Source organism: Phragmites australis, chromosome 5, assembly GCF_958298935.1.
Source record: "Phragmites australis chromosome 5, lpPhrAust1.1, whole genome shotgun sequence".
Taxonomy (NCBI): domain Eukaryota; kingdom Viridiplantae; phylum Streptophyta; class Magnoliopsida; order Poales; family Poaceae; genus Phragmites; species Phragmites australis.
In genome coordinates this window covers 29,325,279-29,343,215 of record NC_084925.1, presented here as the reverse complement: position 1 = coordinate 29,343,215, position 17,937 = coordinate 29,325,279, and the positions used below count along the sequence as shown (strand labels likewise).

At 43.2% G+C, this 17,937-nt stretch overlaps 1 protein-coding gene across 3 annotated transcripts; it reads right to left on the bottom strand.

Annotated features, from left to right (window-relative positions):
• Window positions 1-10,745: 10,745 nt before the first annotated feature.
• On the bottom strand, window positions 10,746-17,792 carry LOC133919144 (protein ACTIVITY OF BC1 COMPLEX KINASE 8, chloroplastic-like). Of its 3 annotated transcripts, none has more exons than XM_062363424.1 (21): window positions 17,199-17,792; window positions 16,453-16,588; window positions 15,674-15,840; window positions 15,142-15,262; window positions 14,940-15,040; window positions 14,709-14,807; window positions 14,141-14,251; window positions 13,973-14,052; window positions 13,806-13,875; window positions 13,279-13,352; window positions 13,090-13,159; window positions 12,917-13,005; window positions 12,530-12,654; window positions 12,336-12,416; window positions 12,186-12,246; window positions 11,987-12,041; window positions 11,782-11,880; window positions 11,586-11,675; window positions 11,245-11,304; window positions 11,020-11,158; window positions 10,746-10,913 (listed from the first exon to the last, which is right to left on the bottom strand). In XM_062363424.1, the coding sequence occupies exons 1-20, from the start codon at window positions 17,682-17,684 to the stop codon at window positions 11,042-11,044; spliced, it is 2,292 nt and encodes a 763-aa protein (XP_062219408.1). In that variant the 5' UTR covers window positions 17,685-17,792; the 3' UTR covers window positions 10,746-10,913; window positions 11,020-11,041. The 3 variants fall into 3 exon arrangements, with proteins under 3 accessions (XP_062219408.1, XP_062219409.1, XP_062219407.1); XM_062363425.1 differs by having other exon boundaries at window positions 10,746-10,810; XM_062363423.1 differs by having other exon boundaries at window positions 10,746-11,158.
• Between the last annotated feature and the right edge of the window lie 145 nt (window positions 17,793-17,937).

Genomic DNA, 17,937 nt, shown 5'->3' with positions numbered 1-17,937 from the left:
GTGGTCCGGTGGATGTTGTCGTGGGGATGCCATTGTACGTGCAATGCACAACCGTGTTACTTTTTTTTTTTGCCATAGCATTGTGGTATGATAGTTGACTGGATCGGCAGGGTTAACTTAGCAGAGCGTACTGAGCAGCGAATTACGTGAATTAATCTTGTTTATTTATTGTTTGACAATTCATCTAACAATCTTATCTTACCATAGGGCTGTCACCTAATAATTCATCTAACAATCTTATCTTTAACTAAATTGAATAACAAATTTTATCTTCAACTAATGAATCTAACTAAACTAATAAACTCTATCTAATTTGATTCTCCTGCCGAAGATTATCTCATTACACATTGTGAGGGTATCTTTTTGCATCTTTTTTTAAGAAAACAGGGAACTAACCTGACTTATATTGAAAGCCAGAGTCTGACATAGTTTGAGACTAGGAGAAAGTTACAACCGGCTTGAAATCCAGCTCACATTCTACCAAACAGAAAACATCACCGGCCCCGCAACCTGAGAAGCTAACCAACAGTAACCTGATTAATCACCAAAAAATATCCCAGACGCTAAGATGAGAGAACCCAACGCAGATCACCAAAACACGACTTCACAAAATCAACTTGTGACGGCATTTTAAGTTGTGGGTTTTACTTCTCAGCTTCGATATCACTTCCTCCGTCATTTGCCTCTCCGGCTTGCCCAGAAGAATCTGCCGTTGCTGCAACGAAGAAATTATTTTGAAAAGAACATCAGTAGGCTTGCTCACCAGCTTGTTCTCTATTGTCATTTTATTTCTAACCCTCTGTCACGGCCTGGGCTGACGGGCCGGACGATGGGCTGGACCGGAGGCTCACTCGACCGGAAGGCAATGTGTGCATAAGAGGCTCCGGAAGAATTTTTTTTTATTTTTTTATTAAAAATTTGAATAAATAGATTCCTGTGGCAAGAATGGTAAAAGTAGACACCTACCGCCCCCTCAGCCCTCTCAGATGGCGGTAAGGCCCCCTGAGAGGGTGGATGGCCTAACCGCCCTCTCAGAGAGCGGGTAGGGGCTTCCCGCCTGCGCGCCCCCCCTCTTCCCTTCTTATAAAAGGGTGAAAAATAAGGATAAATCTTTATTTTAATCCAAAAAAAGAGAAAAGTCTGAAGAAGAGAGGAGAGGAAGAGAGCGCAGTGAAGCCTTGCTGTTTTTGATCGACGGATTTGAAAAACACTTTCTGGTAATTTCTTTTATACTTATATTGTTGTTAATAAGTAAAGTAGCACAGTATGACATAGGGTTTATACATGTATGATCTAGGGTTTAGAGTTTAGAAAATACTGTATTTAGTAGAATATTGTTAATATTAATTATAACATGGTAGGATAGAAATTAAATACATAGTAGTATTTGTAGTATGGTAGCGTCGAATATGTAGATTGTACAGAGTAATAATTGTAGATTAGTTTGATTAGGGTAGCATTGTATGACATAGGGTTTATCACTGTATGACCTAGGGTTTATGGTGTAGAAAATACTGTATTTAGTAAAATACTATCAATATTAATTACAACATGGTAGGATAGTCATTAAATACATAGTAGTATTTTTAGTATGGTAGTTTCGAATATGTAGATTATACAGAGTAATAATTGTAAGTTAGTTTGGTTAGGGTAGTATTGTATGATATAGGGTTTAGCATTGTATGACCTAGGGTTTAGCGGTATGACCTAGGGTTTATGGTGTAGAAAATGCTGTATTTAGTAGAATATTGTCAATATTAATTACGATATGGTAGGATAGTCATTAAATACATACTAGTATTTTTAGTATGGTAGTTTCAAATATGTAGACTGTACAGAGTAAAAATTGTAGGTTAGTTTGGTTATGATAGCACTGTATGACATAGGGTTTAGCACTGTATGACCTAGTGTTTAGCAGTATGACTTAGGGTTTAAGGTTTAGAAAATGCTAGTATATTGTCAATATTAATTACAACATGGTAGGATAGCTATTAAATACATAGTAGTATTTTTAGTATAGTAGTTTCGAATATGTAGATTGTACAGAGTAATAATTGTAGGTTAGTTTGGTTAGGGGTACTATTGAAGAACCTATTGTTAGGCATTAATCGATGTCGATAATTTTTTTAGTTCCGATACTCAGAAATATAGTTTGTGGTCTTAACATTGGTTATATTTGCGGATGTTTCCAGGGGTGGTAGATAAATTATTTTTTCAGATATATTATGGTGAGGGTGAAATTAGTTATGGTCATAACGGTGTAGATCTGTCTGAGTTTCGTCATGTCATCAAGGGTCTTAGTAAAGCCAATGAGAGGACCCTTGTGGGTGTGTGCAAGTGGCTGATGCGGTTTTTTCAATTGGATCTGCAGCAACATGATCTTAAGCTGAAAGCTATCCTCAGCCGTGCTAGTCAAGGATACTTTGGCGAGCTTGTCCCGATCGAAGCCACATCCACTTGGAGGTAGTATGTAGATATATCATATGAACGTGGGCTGCCTCTGATTTTGTTAGCTGAGGCGTACTAGAAGGATCAAACAGAGGTAAACTCTGCGGAAGTAGTAGCGAGACCAAGTGAGGCAGTGGAAGATGAATCAGACCCGGTAAATGTCGGGGCTAGGGCTGATGTTGGGGATATTCCTGAGATGCAACCGATGGGTGTAGCCGATGAGGGAGAGCACATCCCTAGCATAATTGAAGAGATGGAGTTGGAGGATCAAGAGCTGGAGGAAGCCGTTGCCGATGAGGATTCATCTGACAAGGAGGGTAATGCTCCAATTCCTGCAGAGTGGATGGATCAGAAATTTTCAAAGCTGGTGGTTAGTGAGGCTGATCAGACACCGTGAGAGTATCATGAGAACAAGGTGTCTCAGAGTTCTATGTACCCTACAAAGGCGGTTGTTATTGATGCAGTTAAATTCTAGTCGCTGTCTCTTCGGAGGCAGTTCAAAGTTGTTAAATCCAGTAAAAGGGAGTATGATGTGAAGTGTTTGGTGCCTGAATGTCCTTGGCGGGTGCATGCATTTAGGAGGAAATGGGTAGACTACTAGTAGTGCTCAATAGCCAGGAAGCATAATTGTCATATTGAGGAAATGGAGTTCACCCACCGGAACCTGTCATCTGCTTTTATTGCTAATGTTATGTATGGGGAGATTGTGGACAACCTGAAGTATGAGCCACAATCAATAATCCGTGCTATTGAGCAAATGTTCTAGTATACAATAAACTATGCAAAGGTATGGAGGGCGAAACAGAAGGCTATTGAGATGAGGTTCGGAATATATGAAGATTCATATCACAGTCTACCTAGTCAATTAGCCACAATATTGGAAGAAACCTAGCCAGTTACTATGATATCAAGCATTACCCATCGACTGATGTGGAGTACTGTGGAAAATGAGTATTGCAGCGTGCTTTCTTTGCATTCGCTGCAACCATCAAAACATTTCGGTACTGTCGACCCATCATTTGCTTGGACGGGACATTCCTGACTGGGAAGCACAAAGGACAGATATTGTCTGTAATTGGGGTCGACGGTAACAACCAAGTCCTGCCACTGGGTTTTGCCTTCGTGGAGAGTGAGAACGGGGACAGATGGTATTGGTTTCTTGAGCGGGTGAAGCATGCTATTGTTCTGGACTGGCCAGATGTGTGTCTGATTCATGATAGACATGCAAGATTGTTGCAAACTTTGTTGGATATGCAATATGGGACTGTTCGATGGGGTGTTGCAGCAAAATGGCCCGACTTGAAGAGCAGGTGGTGCATGCGCCATATGGGTGCGAACTTCTATAGACAGTTTAAAAACAAAGAGTTGATGAAGATTTTCAAAAAATTGTGCAGTCAAAACTAGCAAAGGAAGTTCAATGCCCTATGGGCAAGACTGGACGAACAAACTCTGAAACAGACAGCTGAGGTTGCAGCCACATTTGATGAACCGATAGCTCTTGGACCTCTTACAACAGATACTCCCCAGATAGTAAAGAGGTTAGGGTCAGCTATTAGGAGCTTTTCACAGTGCATACATAATGAGCTAAATAAAAAATGGGCTTTGCTGTATGATAGTGGTGGGGCAAGGTATGGAATAATAACAACAAATCTTGCTGAGGTTTATAACTGGGTCGTGCGAGGAATGAGGTCCCTCCTCGTTGGAATTGCAGAAGGTATTTTGCATGGGACTTGTAAATACTTTATTGATCGGTACGCAGCTACTTCCAAGGTAATGGAAGATAATTGTATGCTTTATAGACGGATGCTATGTGAATATATGGAGAAGACCACAAAGAAGGCACACATACATCGTGCTAATCAAGAGGGGACTGCGGAGCACAGATTCAGTGTCCTATGCCGGGATAAGGGTGGAAGACGTGAGCGGCATGTGCAAGAGTGCATGCTTAGGAGTGGGACATGCATTTGTACTTGCCAGAAGCCACAATTATTTCACAAACCTTGTACACATGTCATAGCTGCGTGTGCGGAGCACAATATGCTTCCCAGGCAATATGTTTCAAAGTATTTCATGAAGGATCAGATACTGAACACCTGGAATCATGAGCTGTATGGTTACAACATTGTTGATACTTTTACAAGTAATCCAGGCCCTTCATGAATCTGTGTGCCTGATTTGGAAAAGATGAAGAACGCACCGGGTCGTCGACAAACTCACCGGATTCGCAACGATATGGATGAATCCAAGGTGGGTCCAAGGGTCAAGTGATGCAGCCAGTGCAATAAAACAGGTCACACGTACAAGTATTGTCCTAAAAATACACCTGTTGTGTAGGTGAGTATTGCAACGTGTTCTAGTGTGATTGTATTTAGCGTATCTTGCTATTATATTTGTACTTCGCTCTCTAGCATTTTAACCTTACATTTGTAAGGACATATTGCAATATATTCATGTTACTTTTCATGTAATAGATTGTACGTATTAATTATGTACATATAGTTGCAATGTAAATTTCCATTCAATATATATTGTTCTTGTCTACATGTTGCAATATATTAATGTACATGTGGTTTTAATGCAGATATGACGCACCCTCTGACCCCCGAGCTTCTTGTCCACCATGCACTAGAAGGAGTTAGGAGTATTCCGACCACGTGTCCCTAGAGAGCTACTTACGGTCGACGATCGGTGGAAGCACCGGTAAGTTGATACTTTTATACGCATGTGCCGATTCATTTATGTATTGCATCCCCCAGTCTATTTATATTCGCAATGGTGTAGGTTGGCAGTAGCGGGACTTCTACCGCTTTGTCGTTTGGTGGAGGCCCGATCGACGGAGAACCCTGAGGCAGTGGCGCGTCGATTCTATTTTGACCGCTCGCTGATAGCAGCCTTGGTTGACCGATGGAGGCCTGAGACACATACTTTCCACCTCCCCTGCGGCGAGATGACTCTGACCTTGCAGGACGTAGCCTACCACTTAGGCTTACCTTGCACGAGAGCTGCGGTTGGAGTCATCAACATGGATGCTGACTGGATGAATGTCATGCATCAGCGCTTTGGCCCGATTCAGCGGACAGACGATGCACCCCCTACGAGCCTAAGTTCTTGTCCGATCCACGAGGGCCCACGAAGAAGTGGATCCTACAGTTTCAGGTACCGTATAATGCAACTTCTCATTTACTTTTCGAGTATCTAGTTTTGTTCCTTATTATCACTTGACATACTTGCAGCCACTGTATATGCACCCGGAGGCCGACGTGTACTCGGTATCCAGGCATTTGAAGGCCTATCTGCTTTGGCTGTTTGGATGAGTTATGTTCACCAGCGGCTAAGGTCACCTGGTGGCGAGGACCCTTGTTCCGTATGCGAGATTGATAGCGGATGCTGTTGGCGAGGAGGTACCACAGTTCAGTTGGGCATCTGTTGTCCTTGCTATGACATATCGAGCGCTGTGCGACACGTGCATGAAGAAGGAGCCACTTGCCACTTTTGCTGGGTGCCCACTACTATTGCAGTTGTGGTCCTACGAGCGGTTCGCCATAGGCCGGCCAGTGGTGAATCGCTCCCCGTACCCTGAGGAATGGTACAGAGAACCCGAGGAGGACGCACCTACCATGGCCTCGCTTTGGTGTCGACGCCGGGTACATACTTTTTTTTAATACTTTAATTGTCACATGTTATTGTTATAGATGTATACCATGTTTCTCACATGTTTTTTGTTATGAATTCTGACTATGTTTGTCACACAGTCACACTAGGCGCATGAGCAGGCTCACAGCGCTTATGAGCTTTTTCGGTCGCAGTTCGACCGGCTGCGTTCGGACGACGTGGTATGGACATCATACAGCTTCTTGGCCATCCAAGGCCGTGTGGGTTTGGGTCTGTCTCCGTTGTGTACCCACGACGAGGAGTACTGGCTTACAAAGACACCGCTTGTTTTTGACATCTACGTCGAGGAGTACTCACCGCACCGCGTCATGCGGCAGTTCGGCAGCCACCAAGCTTTTCCTCTCGTCCACATTCGCATGTTCCAGTGCACATCCACAGGAAAATATAATGAAGCGAATAATTCGTAACATTCATCTTACTGTCATTCTATTTAATGTGGTTCACTTGCAGGTATACACGCAAGGGACAGCCGGCTGGCAATCTCTGGGCAGATTGCTTGGCCCCGTACGTCTCAGCATGGGCCCAAGCCCTTCAAGATGTCGTGGAGGAGGCGCGTCCGTTCGACGAGCGGAGCTTCAAGGAGTACCTACGGTGGTACGTGCCACATACATGTACACTGGTCACCTACACCCTAGAGGGTGTCCGGCCCCACGTCGCGTCGACTACGGAGGCCTACCCGGGCTATTGGGATGAGGATGCTGCATTAGCGATATGTATAATTTACATCTCATTTCAATACCACATACTCGCGTAATAACGACTATAAATTGAAATTATTATTTCTTGTTTGTTTCCACATGCCGATATCATTTATGATATCCATAGGGACGCAGCTGGTACCATGGACCGCCTTAGGCAAGGGGTGCACCTCAGTGCGGCGGATGTAGCGGGGTTCGTCAAGCGGGTTTTCGATAAGACTGCGCGGGCCTTGAAGCTTATCTCTTGCCGGTCCACCGTAGACGTCGCAATCGAGTGGGGTCCACGCCGAGTCATCTAGGAGGTCTGATGTGCACCGTCGTTCATCGGTTCGGCACCCACACGGCCCCCTGTACCACGACTTGCAGGCCCGGACCCAATAGGTATGGATTTTTCATACGCACGGTGTTTAAATATATTCGTTACTTACTGGTGCATTGATTTTAAACAAATATTATGTGCATCTACACACGGCTCGACGCTACCACCTAGACCAAGCCCAGTGCCGACACCCTCACCACTCGCAGGCCACTCAGGTACTGGGCGACACTACATTGCCGTATTTAATATATTCAATAGTACATCTAATATTGTCCACATGTTATTTCGGTGATAAGACCGGACCGTCTTCAGCTGCCCCGCGATCGATTCCACAACTACCGTTTGACCCCTACTACGGCACGCACGCCTGGCCATCTGCTGCTGCACCAGCATACCACACAAGTACAATAGTGCATTTTGTACAACTACTTTCATTTCCACATTTTTCATATCTAATACATTCATCTGTTCGTAGGCCCCTCCAGCCGGTACACATAGACGCCCGCGTATCCTTCTTAGTCTTCATACCCGAGTCAGGAGAATGAGCCAGGGTCAAACCCCCCGTACGACCTCGTGCGGGACTTCTTCGGGGGCACACCAGACTACGACGTCCTCCAGCAGTCCCAGGTACCCAGTGCTCCACTTCGGACACAACACACCCAGGAGGAGGCCTCGACACCGGTGTTCCCTACTAGGCCTACTAGGCAGGTCGGTCCACCCGACCCCCTGACCTACTCTAGGGGCCACGTGAGGGCCAACCAGCGGCAGCGGCAGCGGGACCATGATGGTGGGAACGACCGACGACGGCGGGGGAGACAGCAGTACGATTGTACATTTATTTTTGTAATTTACATATGCATATTCGATTCGCGATCTATTCTTACGTATTCGAACGCGTGCAACCTTTATGGTCCACTTATCATGTCGTAACTGCATTTCTTATTCCAATGTGATTGCACACTAGTTGCATTTCTTAATCCAACGTGATCACACGCTACTTTCTATCGTCCTCGGCCATGTATAAACCGTTCACGACAGGCCTAGAAAAGTATTTCTTATAAAGCTACTTATACACAAAGTGACCGCTTGAAAACTCTGTCGGGAGTCTAACTTTAGTCACGAAGTGACCACACAACTGAACTTTAACCATTAAACGACATCACCTCTTTCCTGGTGTAATCTGCAGACATGAATTGACCGCACCACTCAGCTTTAACTATGAAATGACAACACATTTGTCCTTGCGTAGGCTATAGACAAGAAGTGACAACACAGAACATCTTTTACCAAAAATTAAATAACAACACATGTACTTTGACACATGAAATCTTTGTTCAGCATCAATGCCACAACTTTCCCATTCTTCAAGAGGGAATCCAAAGCTCTTGCCCCCCTCTAATCCCTTCCACCCACTCCTTTCTTCAAGAGGGAATCCAATGCTCCTGCCTCCCCCCCATAAATAACCCAACCTTCATACATGGATACACTACTTATTTCTCAGTTCTCTCAACTGCAATGTCTTCCTCAGCTCCACCAAACCCACCCAAGAAACATTTGGGGATTTTCATCCCTCAAGGGATCGAACCGCCGATGTGCTTCTGTGGTGACCGTTGTAGACTTTGCAAGTCCTAGGACATCTCATACACCTATGGACTGCGCTTGTTCATATGTGCCAACTACTAATACAACAAGCCTTAATATGGACCGTATGAGTATCCACCGGTATAGCAACAAACATTAGTCACATCTTTCCCGATTTCACACCCTGTTTTACTAATCTCTCATCTTGTTCTATTTGTCTAGTCCCCTCCACCGATCTGTGACTTTATTCAATGGCTCGATATTGAGCAAAATGAAGACCAGAAGCGGTGGGTCCACATGACCATGCGGTGGAGGAGGGAAGCTTACGCACGCCAGAAGTACGAGCAACAGTAAGAGGAACTACGTCTGAAGCGGCAGGAAGAAGAGCGCACGAGGAAGACAACATAGGACCATACCGTGGCTCAGGCTCGGGAAGCTGAGAGGGCAAGGAAGCGGGAGAGGGCCCATCACGCTAAGACGGCATGTCCTGATACCCTGCGAAAGGACAAATATCCTAGGTGCACTCAATAGAGAGTATCTAATGTAACCCACATGTTTCCACTCCCTAAAGTATGTTATGATTAGGAGCAGTGTACTATTAAATAGGTCTTTGTGCGAACCATACATGCCACCTTTTTTTCTCGTCGTGTTGTCGTGGTTACACTCTCATTTAATATTTTCCACCATACGTATAATCTTATGTTTGTCGCCGTTTGCAACCTCATTGCCGCATAATATGCTGCGAGTGCTTCACATATATAATTTGTTCACAAATATTGAGTTTTTATCCTCCGAACAATACGTAAACTACTCCAAAATCTCGCTTCCCCAATATACCGTTTTGACCACTTTTTTTAACCATTTTAATTCTAAATTTTGCAAAAAAAAACCAATTTCAAATATTGAGCAACGTTTTTCAGTAAATTTTGCAACTTTAAAAAATATCCTACCCGCCTATTGGGAGGGCGGTTGGCAATGTACCCGCCCTCTCATTGGGTGGGAGACCCTACCCGCCCCCTGAGAGGACAATTAGCTCTCTTACCGTTCTTTGAGAGGGTGATTAGGCCACCCGTCCTCTTAGTGGGCGATAAGAATTCCTAACAGTCCTTTTAGGAGTTGCAAACGTCTACTTTTATAATTATTGCAACAAGAATTCTATTTATTTAAATTTTTAATCAAAAATAAAAAAATAAAAAAATTCGCTCCGGAAGGCAATGGATCGAAGAACATTGACAGGAATACTCTCGTCTTCCTCCTCCAGTTTCTATCCTCCCCGAGCTTCTCCTCTAGATCCCCTTCCCTTTCCCAGTCCCCTTCCTCTCCTTCCCAGGCTAGAATTACTGTTGCCCTCCTCTGAAGCTATATCCTGCACTGTGTACCGGATTGGTTGCTTAATCCATTCACTGAGCATGTCGATTTGCTGTGCTTCTGCGTCGATCGGGATCGTGACACCCTCCAAAGTGACCAGCATACAGCTCCCAAACCAAACATAACTAGCCTATTTCTCTCCATAGAAGATGACCCTAGCCAATTTATTGAGAAATCCTGCAATGAAGTTGGATACCTGTTGGAGATATCTCTCCTGCTATGTGGATTCGAGGCCGGGTTTCTTAAGGACCCTCGGTCATGAAGGCACGTCATCCGAATGACTCGACTCCGAAGATATCAAGACACATTCTCCGAAGAACTCGACTCAGGGATCCAAAGACCTCCTTCTGGACGGAACCGGTTCAGTTGTCACTGATATATGGACTCTTTAGTCCACATATCAACGATAACTGCTCTCTAACATTACATCAGACGAGTCCGACACTTCCGGACCAAGCCCGCCACTGGCCTCATGAGGATCAAGCCATCAAAGCACACATACACATAATACATGGGCCCCTCCCGTCTCCCTCTCGGCTGCATGATTTTACTGACGCACGAAATTAAGAAGCAATCTCAACGCGTCACTTAGTCTGTCGGCGAGCCGTGAATCCTTGCGCTTGAAACGCATCACCACGTCTCTTACTCAGGACATTGAATGAAACCACCAAATCGATCACCCTGAATTATCATATGAAACAAAATCTTTGTATCTGGTACACCACTGAAGGTAATGGTACATGCAAAAAAAATTTGTATTATACACTATGTACATCTTTATCTGTTACACTGCATCTACATACAGCTATCATACACCGGTGGTTATCCTACATCACGTGGGGGTAAAATTGGGCAAAAGAGAAACAAAAAAAAAGGAGACGGTGAGTCGGTGACGACCATGGACAACACTGAAAAATGATGGTCAATTCTCACCGGTTGACGAAGAACTCAGAGCTCAGGCAGTGCCGGTTATCAATCTCTCCTGTTGATCCAGTTTCTTCACCTTGAGAAGACCGACCAGAACTTGTAGCCCGAAGAACGCACAAAGAGAGTATGCAGCGGTTGCTGGTCCCTACAACGGTTGATTGAAGGTCGGGTGAAACAAATGTGCGCTAGTAATTTGGTGAAAGGTATACTCCAGTTTGTTTGGAAACTCACCCGGATCGAATTGAAGTACAAAACGGTAGCAAGGTTTACCAAACTACCTGCAGCAATTCCCTGGAAGACAAAAGAACGTCGTTTTAGCAGATTATGATTTTTTCATAATGAAAGCTTTATTAACCCTTATCATTACATCGTCTAGCACAGATTATGATGATATGGAACTTCAACTAGAAAGAATAAATGCATTTATTCAAATAAATAAAACAATTTCATGATATACGGGCTGTTCCACTTGATCAAGCACACAATTTTGCCCTGTTCTCTTCATGGCTCAGCGTGAAGTAACAGCAAAAAGTGAAATGATTCATGAATAATTGAGATAATTCTGAACTCACATATCCAATTGTTTTCTGCACAGCGGCAACTCTTTGGAATGCTCTTTCTGACTCCAATGTTCTGACACGAAGCTTGAGATCACCTTGCTCCTGTAAAAAAAGCAGCCCATCTCAATGACACACACTTACCTCAAAAGGCCATATGCAAATAACACCAGTAAACCACAGAATACTGTATCAAAAATGCTGTACTTACCAAACGTTCAATGATTTGTGCAAGCTTTTCAACTCTGTCAGGTTGGCGGAACAAATTGTAAAATGCACGGGACTGCCTTTCCCATCTCTTCTTTGCATCCTGATGCATTATAAAATCAAAACACTTAAAACTCAGTGTCCACAGTTCGGAGAGATGTGCCACCATATAGATAGGTTAAAAGTATTGAACAAAGGTAAAAACTTGCCTTTATAGCTACTTCAATACCAGCTTCATTAAATCTCAGCAATTCCATGGCATATCTGGCAAGTTTAACAGGTATCAAGTCAGACCCAGAGTAGAAAACTTTTAGCCAATTAAGAGTATGCAATGCACGCAGATGTGCAAGCTTTGCGTTTACTTGAAAAAACAGTATGAAATGCTAGTAATGGAGACAGTGTGCTTACGGCTTAGCAATCTCTGTAATATCAAACCTAGGATCGAGGCCTTTCCCAATACCATCTAGAACTGCACAGAATGGAGAAAGCATGAGGAACCATGAGAGTATGATAAAATAATTTTCTTGAAAAACATCTGGAGTTATCAGATATTCAGACCTGAGAATGCTCTGACCACAAAAGTAAAAGTGGCAGGAAACCGAAATGGTTGATCAGCAGCAATTGACAAAAGATCCTCTCCTGCAAAATTTAATTCGAGTTAACACAAAGGAAATTAGTAGAATTTCATACACCCTGGCATGTCTCCATCTATCATGTTCTTTGATAGGTTGTAGAAACAATTGATCCATTACCAATTGCTGCAAGCCTCTGCTTCTTCTTTTCAAACTTCTCCTCCTTACTTAATTGCTTTTTAAATCCGAGTTCTGAAGTTGCCATCTCTCTCTCTTTCCTTTGTGCTGCCAGACGCTCTTCAAAGCTATAAAATAGATAATCAGAACAGAGTAAGCTAAGCTTCATGGCTCATCTCAAGTACAGATAGATCTCTTACTATTAGAGATAGACTTGACTTCGATATAGACCTGGAGTTAGAGATAAACTCCATCTGTATATTATACTATATATAGCCCCCAGGGCTCCCTGAATAATCCAAGCCCAAAATTATTCCTCTACTTCCAGTTCTTTCAAATTCTGTGTGCAAGTAACTACGAGAGAACATCTTCTCAGAAAAAGGTAGCTACCTATCAAGGAAAAATTGAGCTGTTCTTCTGACAGCAGTCATATCTCCAGTAGGAACAAGGACACCCATTTGTACCATTGCTTGAAGCACCTGCAGGAATACCAAATTCAGCGTTCACCAGAACTTCACAGGGTCTAACTATTGTCTGCAGACCATATGCCCACAGAAACTTACTTTATCAGGATCCTTTTCATAAACTCCATAGAATGTTTCAAGCAATCCTTCCCGGATATTTGGACTGATACTGCAAGTATGAAGAATGAAGATTAGATTAACCATGCTGTAGCTACTTCAAGAAAAGAAAACTAGCACAGATTTCCTCTCAAATAGAAGTTTATGTGAAACAAAAATATCATATGCAACCTTCCCATCATTCCAAAGTCGTAAAAGATAAGCCTCCCACCATTGACATCATCAACAGCGATATTTCCTGGATGCTGTAAAGAAAATCATTATTAGCTTTTAACCAGAGCATTACAGGTTACAGCTGCATGTATATGAGATACTAGAAAACAATAAGATTATTCAATCTCATGAATTTTGTAGTGTCAGAGATAATAGTGTATTGAATTTTATGTCTACGGCTGATGCACAATTGCACATAGATTTGCAGATAGTAAAGCTGCCAGGGTTAGAGAACTTTTAACAAGCTAGGCATGCACATGCTAGCACCTCACTAAAGGGTACATGACAAAGCATAGACCTCAAAACTTCTTCTGACCAAATAGATCTAATAAATTCAGAGATACAGTTTTTTTAGTGCAATATCATATTTGTGATTCATTTGAAAACAGGCTAGTGCAAGAATAGGAATGATGTGAAAGTGAGAAATAACCATAATGGGATATACACTATAGCAGTGTTTGTGGACAATGCACAGTAGGACTAACCGGGTCAGCATGGAAAAATCCATGGGACAAGATCTGCTCCAGGTAGGACTCAACAGCATACCGGCCTAATCTGAAAGATATTCACGGTGGCAACAGAAGCAGCCAATGTCAGTTAGCACCGAAATTGAGGCCATGGCTGACCAGCATACAGTACTGTCAATACATACCTTTTTCGATCGACTCCTAACTTATCTAACTGCTTTATCCTGTTAATTTTAATTCCTGGGACATATTCCATGGTTAAAACCTGCAACGGAGAAAAAGAGACTTGAATCTTTATTTTCCATGCCATGTTGCTTGTGGATCTATTTTAGATTTTTCGATGTAGAAGAAACCTGAGGTGTAGTATACTCCCAGTAAATTTCAGGAACTTTCACATAATCCAAATTTCTGAAGTTTTCAGAAAATTTTCCAGCGTTGAATGCTTCCTTCGTATAGTCTATTTCCTGAAAACAACTATGAGCTGATTAGATGATCAATAATCCATTTGATGCAAAAACACCCTTTTATGCCAGCAGAAACACCAAAATTCAAGTGAATGACCTAAAGAATTACAATCATAACCTTAACAGATATATTGGCGTGAAAAACTCAGGGACAGGGAGAACAAGATGAAATGGACTATTAAAAGAGAATAGTGCCAACACCAAGATACGCAATCTCTCAACTCTCAAGCCATTCCTGAGGCTAACAACCCAGATAACTCTGCCTATTTATCCAATGATGTAATTACTTTCACAATTTCATTGAGGTCAGATGTCTATGTAAATGATATGTTTATTTAAAATGGCTTATCATAGCACAGGTGACGTTTCAGAAACATAACTTTGACAAGCATGAGATAACAACAGGATAAACGTAGTCAAATATAAGACAATAGCAATAATTATAAAATTATGTTACCTGATATAAAACAGATGCACACTCATCATAGATGGCAACCCAGTCTCTCTTGGCACCATCTGACTTTGGATCTATTTTCTGAAGGTATTCAGCTATTACCTAGAACAGATTCAGTTGAATTCATATTTAAGTAGGTAACAGACATAAAATTGTAGTTTTGTTCTAATAAATAATGATAGCACTAATAAAACCACATCATGTTATAGGAATATAAATGTTAAAATTACTTACCCTTAAATTCTTCAGGTCAATATCAAACAGCGCCTTCAGACCAGGCCTTTGCACTTTGATGACAACTTCTTGTCCATTCAGGCGTGCCCGATGAACCTGGCCTGCGAAAAAGGGATAGATTATTATGGTGTCAAGTTGCTTACCAAAATCGAGTTTTAGTCCGTTTTCACAAATATATCTCAAGGGACTGCGAGTTCATTACCGAGGCTAGCAGCAGCTATTGGTTCAAAATCAAATCGATCAAATATCTCATTCACAGATGCCCCTAGCTCTTCTTCAACAATTTTTAAAGCTGTCTCTGAAGGAAATGGAGGAACTTGATCCTGCGAGAGAGGCGACAGTTCCATAATTTCATGATAACAGGGGTTATAAAAAAAGGGATGTTAATTAGCAAGAAAATAGAAAAAAAAAAGAACAAGGGAATTTTTAACAGCCACACTAGACAGCTATTTTTTTCCTTCACATTGAGTACTGAGATACTGATAAATGCTAATCTGCGAGAGCGAAGTACGGTGGACAACCTAAGACTGGTAAGTTTGCTTATCCACTAGGCTGATCTAGTAAACTGAACTATTTTTAATGCATATTTGTTAGAGAGCAGTCAAATTATTTTCTAACAGGAGAGTTCACAATTCCTATAACAAGCAAAGACCCCGGAGATCTACACCTAACAAATAGCCACCCCAGGCATTTTAGAACATGACTACAATCAAAATAACGTTCAACACACAAACCTGTAACTCAGATAACTGATCCACATATTCCTGTGGAAGGATATCCACTCTGGTGGAGAATTGTTGCCCTATTTTGATAAACGTGGGGCCTAATCTCAAAATACTCTCCTTCAGCCACTTGGCGAGAACTTTCCTCCTCATTCTCTTTTTCTCTTCCGTCATCCCCCCTGCAAAAGTTGTGTTAGATGTTTAGTTAAAGTACACTTTTGAAGTAAACATCTAGGTAATTCTTCAATGCCAAAGAATGTATTATACTCATGTACAAAACATATAGGAAAATTCAAACATCTATGAACAACGTTGTGTAAGAGATACACATCCAGCGTGTTGACTGATATGTTATAACGCTGTTGTAATGAAGGATTTTATTCAACTGTATTCACAAATGTTTATGAACTTCTTCAGCTATGATCAGCTAGTACCAAAGGTACTTGTGAGTACAATACATCATAAAATCCATGTAAGAATTTATTGTTATTTTCATAAGTACGAAAACAAATTATAAATCCAACACTCCTCTTCAATCTCTTTGCTAACACATATTAACACAGCAATAAATAAAAAAGTAAGGTTACACCTGGTTGCTGAGTTAAACCTGATATGAAAAAAAAAAAATTGATCCCAACTCACAAGTTATGGAAACTTTCCCAACAGAGTGTAAACGAAAATGATGGACATTTAATGAAGTAGATAAGATTAAAAAAATCCATGTGCCTAGACTTGGCTGTGTATAACCTTAGATATAGGGTATATTTTTCTTGTTCTGCTAAGTTACTAACCTCTATAGGTGAACTTCTGGTTGTTGAGCCAAGCCTTGAATATAAATGTAAAAACAAAGCCCCATATTTCCAGTGTTCTTTGAATTGTCGAATAAGTTTTAAACCGATTCCAGCGTCCACCAGGAGCAACAGACACCTGCAAGATTTAGCTGTTCAACTCAAAGAGGAAAAAAGCAGCAGTAAATGACACAAAACCGCAGCTATTTTCTTCAGCTAATAGCAAAAGAACAACAATATGTATTAACGCAAATCATGGTTACCAAAATTATGCATCGTGGGATATCATGGTGCCAACCTCAGAGGCCAAGAGTAATGCGGGTCCGTATATCATCTACTCAATCGGACACAATAAACTAACCGACCAGCTTATTGGTTTTTTTCGCAGGCCCCATCAATTTTGTTCCAGTGCCTCTGAATGATGTTACTACTTTCTGAAGAAACGTGATGCCGATACTTAACTCCTTTAACTTCATCCAAACTATAGTAAAACCACAAATGCACTTGTTCCCACCGACCCACATTACATTGATGTCACCCAAGTCAAGCTGCGCTCTAGCTTTAGTCCAAGCAATGCAATACCACACTTCAGCTTATTCGAAGTGTCAGTTAACACTTGCTCATCTTAAAAATGGCGAAACCCCGTGAACATATATTGACATACTCAGAACTGGAGCTGGACTCGTTTTCGAAGGAAAAAAAAAGAACTGGAGCTGAACGTATGCAGATGCTAAGCAAACAAAACTCACCTCCGGCAAGCGCTCCCCGCCATTCTGCTTGAACCATGCGTCCTCCCTACCGATCTCCTCCACCCTCTCCTTCCTTCTCCTCTCATCCTCCATCGGCAGGACAGAAACCACGGCCGCGCTACTCCCAGTCTCCGACGCCGCGGACTTGACCGCCGCGCCGTTCCCGCTCCCTCTCCCGTTGCCGTTGCCGTTGGCTACGAGGTACGCCTCGACGGCGGCATCGTCGTACCCGAGGCCGCCGCCGCTCCCGTTGCCGTTGAGCCCGTAGCGCTTCGCGTCCTCCTCGGCCGGCGGCAGCGGCGGCGAGGTGCGGTCCTCGAGGACGGCGCGCACGAGGCGGCCCCGCGATCGCCGGCGGAAGCGAAGCGGGAGCGGGAGCGGCGGCGGGGGGCGGGGGTGGAGGCGGAAGCGGCGGAGGCGGAGGTGGTCGGGGACGGAGAGCGAGGTGGAGGCGACGAGGGAGGCCGCCGCGGCCACGATGGACATGGCGGGGGCCTTAGCTAGGGTGCGGGTAGAGCCGTAGAGGAAGGAATGGCCGAATGGAAGCGGGAGGCGGAGGCGGAGGAGTGAGTGGTGGTGGGAGAGGGGAGAAGCGGGAGGAGGGGAGAGAGGTGGTGGTGGTCTAGGAGCCACGTGGGAGGCACGGGGGATGAGGCCATCTGACTTGGGGCCCGTTGATTGGGTCGAGGCGAGGCGGTGGGGCCCTCGTGGCGGGGAGGGATTGCGTGGAAACCTTTGA

Bases quoted from the DNA above. Each gene is read 5' to 3' on its own strand.
- LOC133919144 (XM_062363423.1), bottom strand. From the start codon at position 17,684: ATGTCCATCGTGGCCGCGGCGGCCTCCCTCGTCGCCTCCACCTCGCTC. The intron at 16,589-17,198 runs GTGAGTTTTGTT...TAAATCTTGCAG, and splicing joins GCGGGGAGCGCTTGCCGGAG to GTGTCTGTTGCTCCTGGTGG. The intron at 14,808-14,939 runs GTAAGTAATTTT...AATCTGTTCTAG, and splicing joins TTGACCTGAAGAATTTAAGG to GTAATAGCTGAATACCTTCA.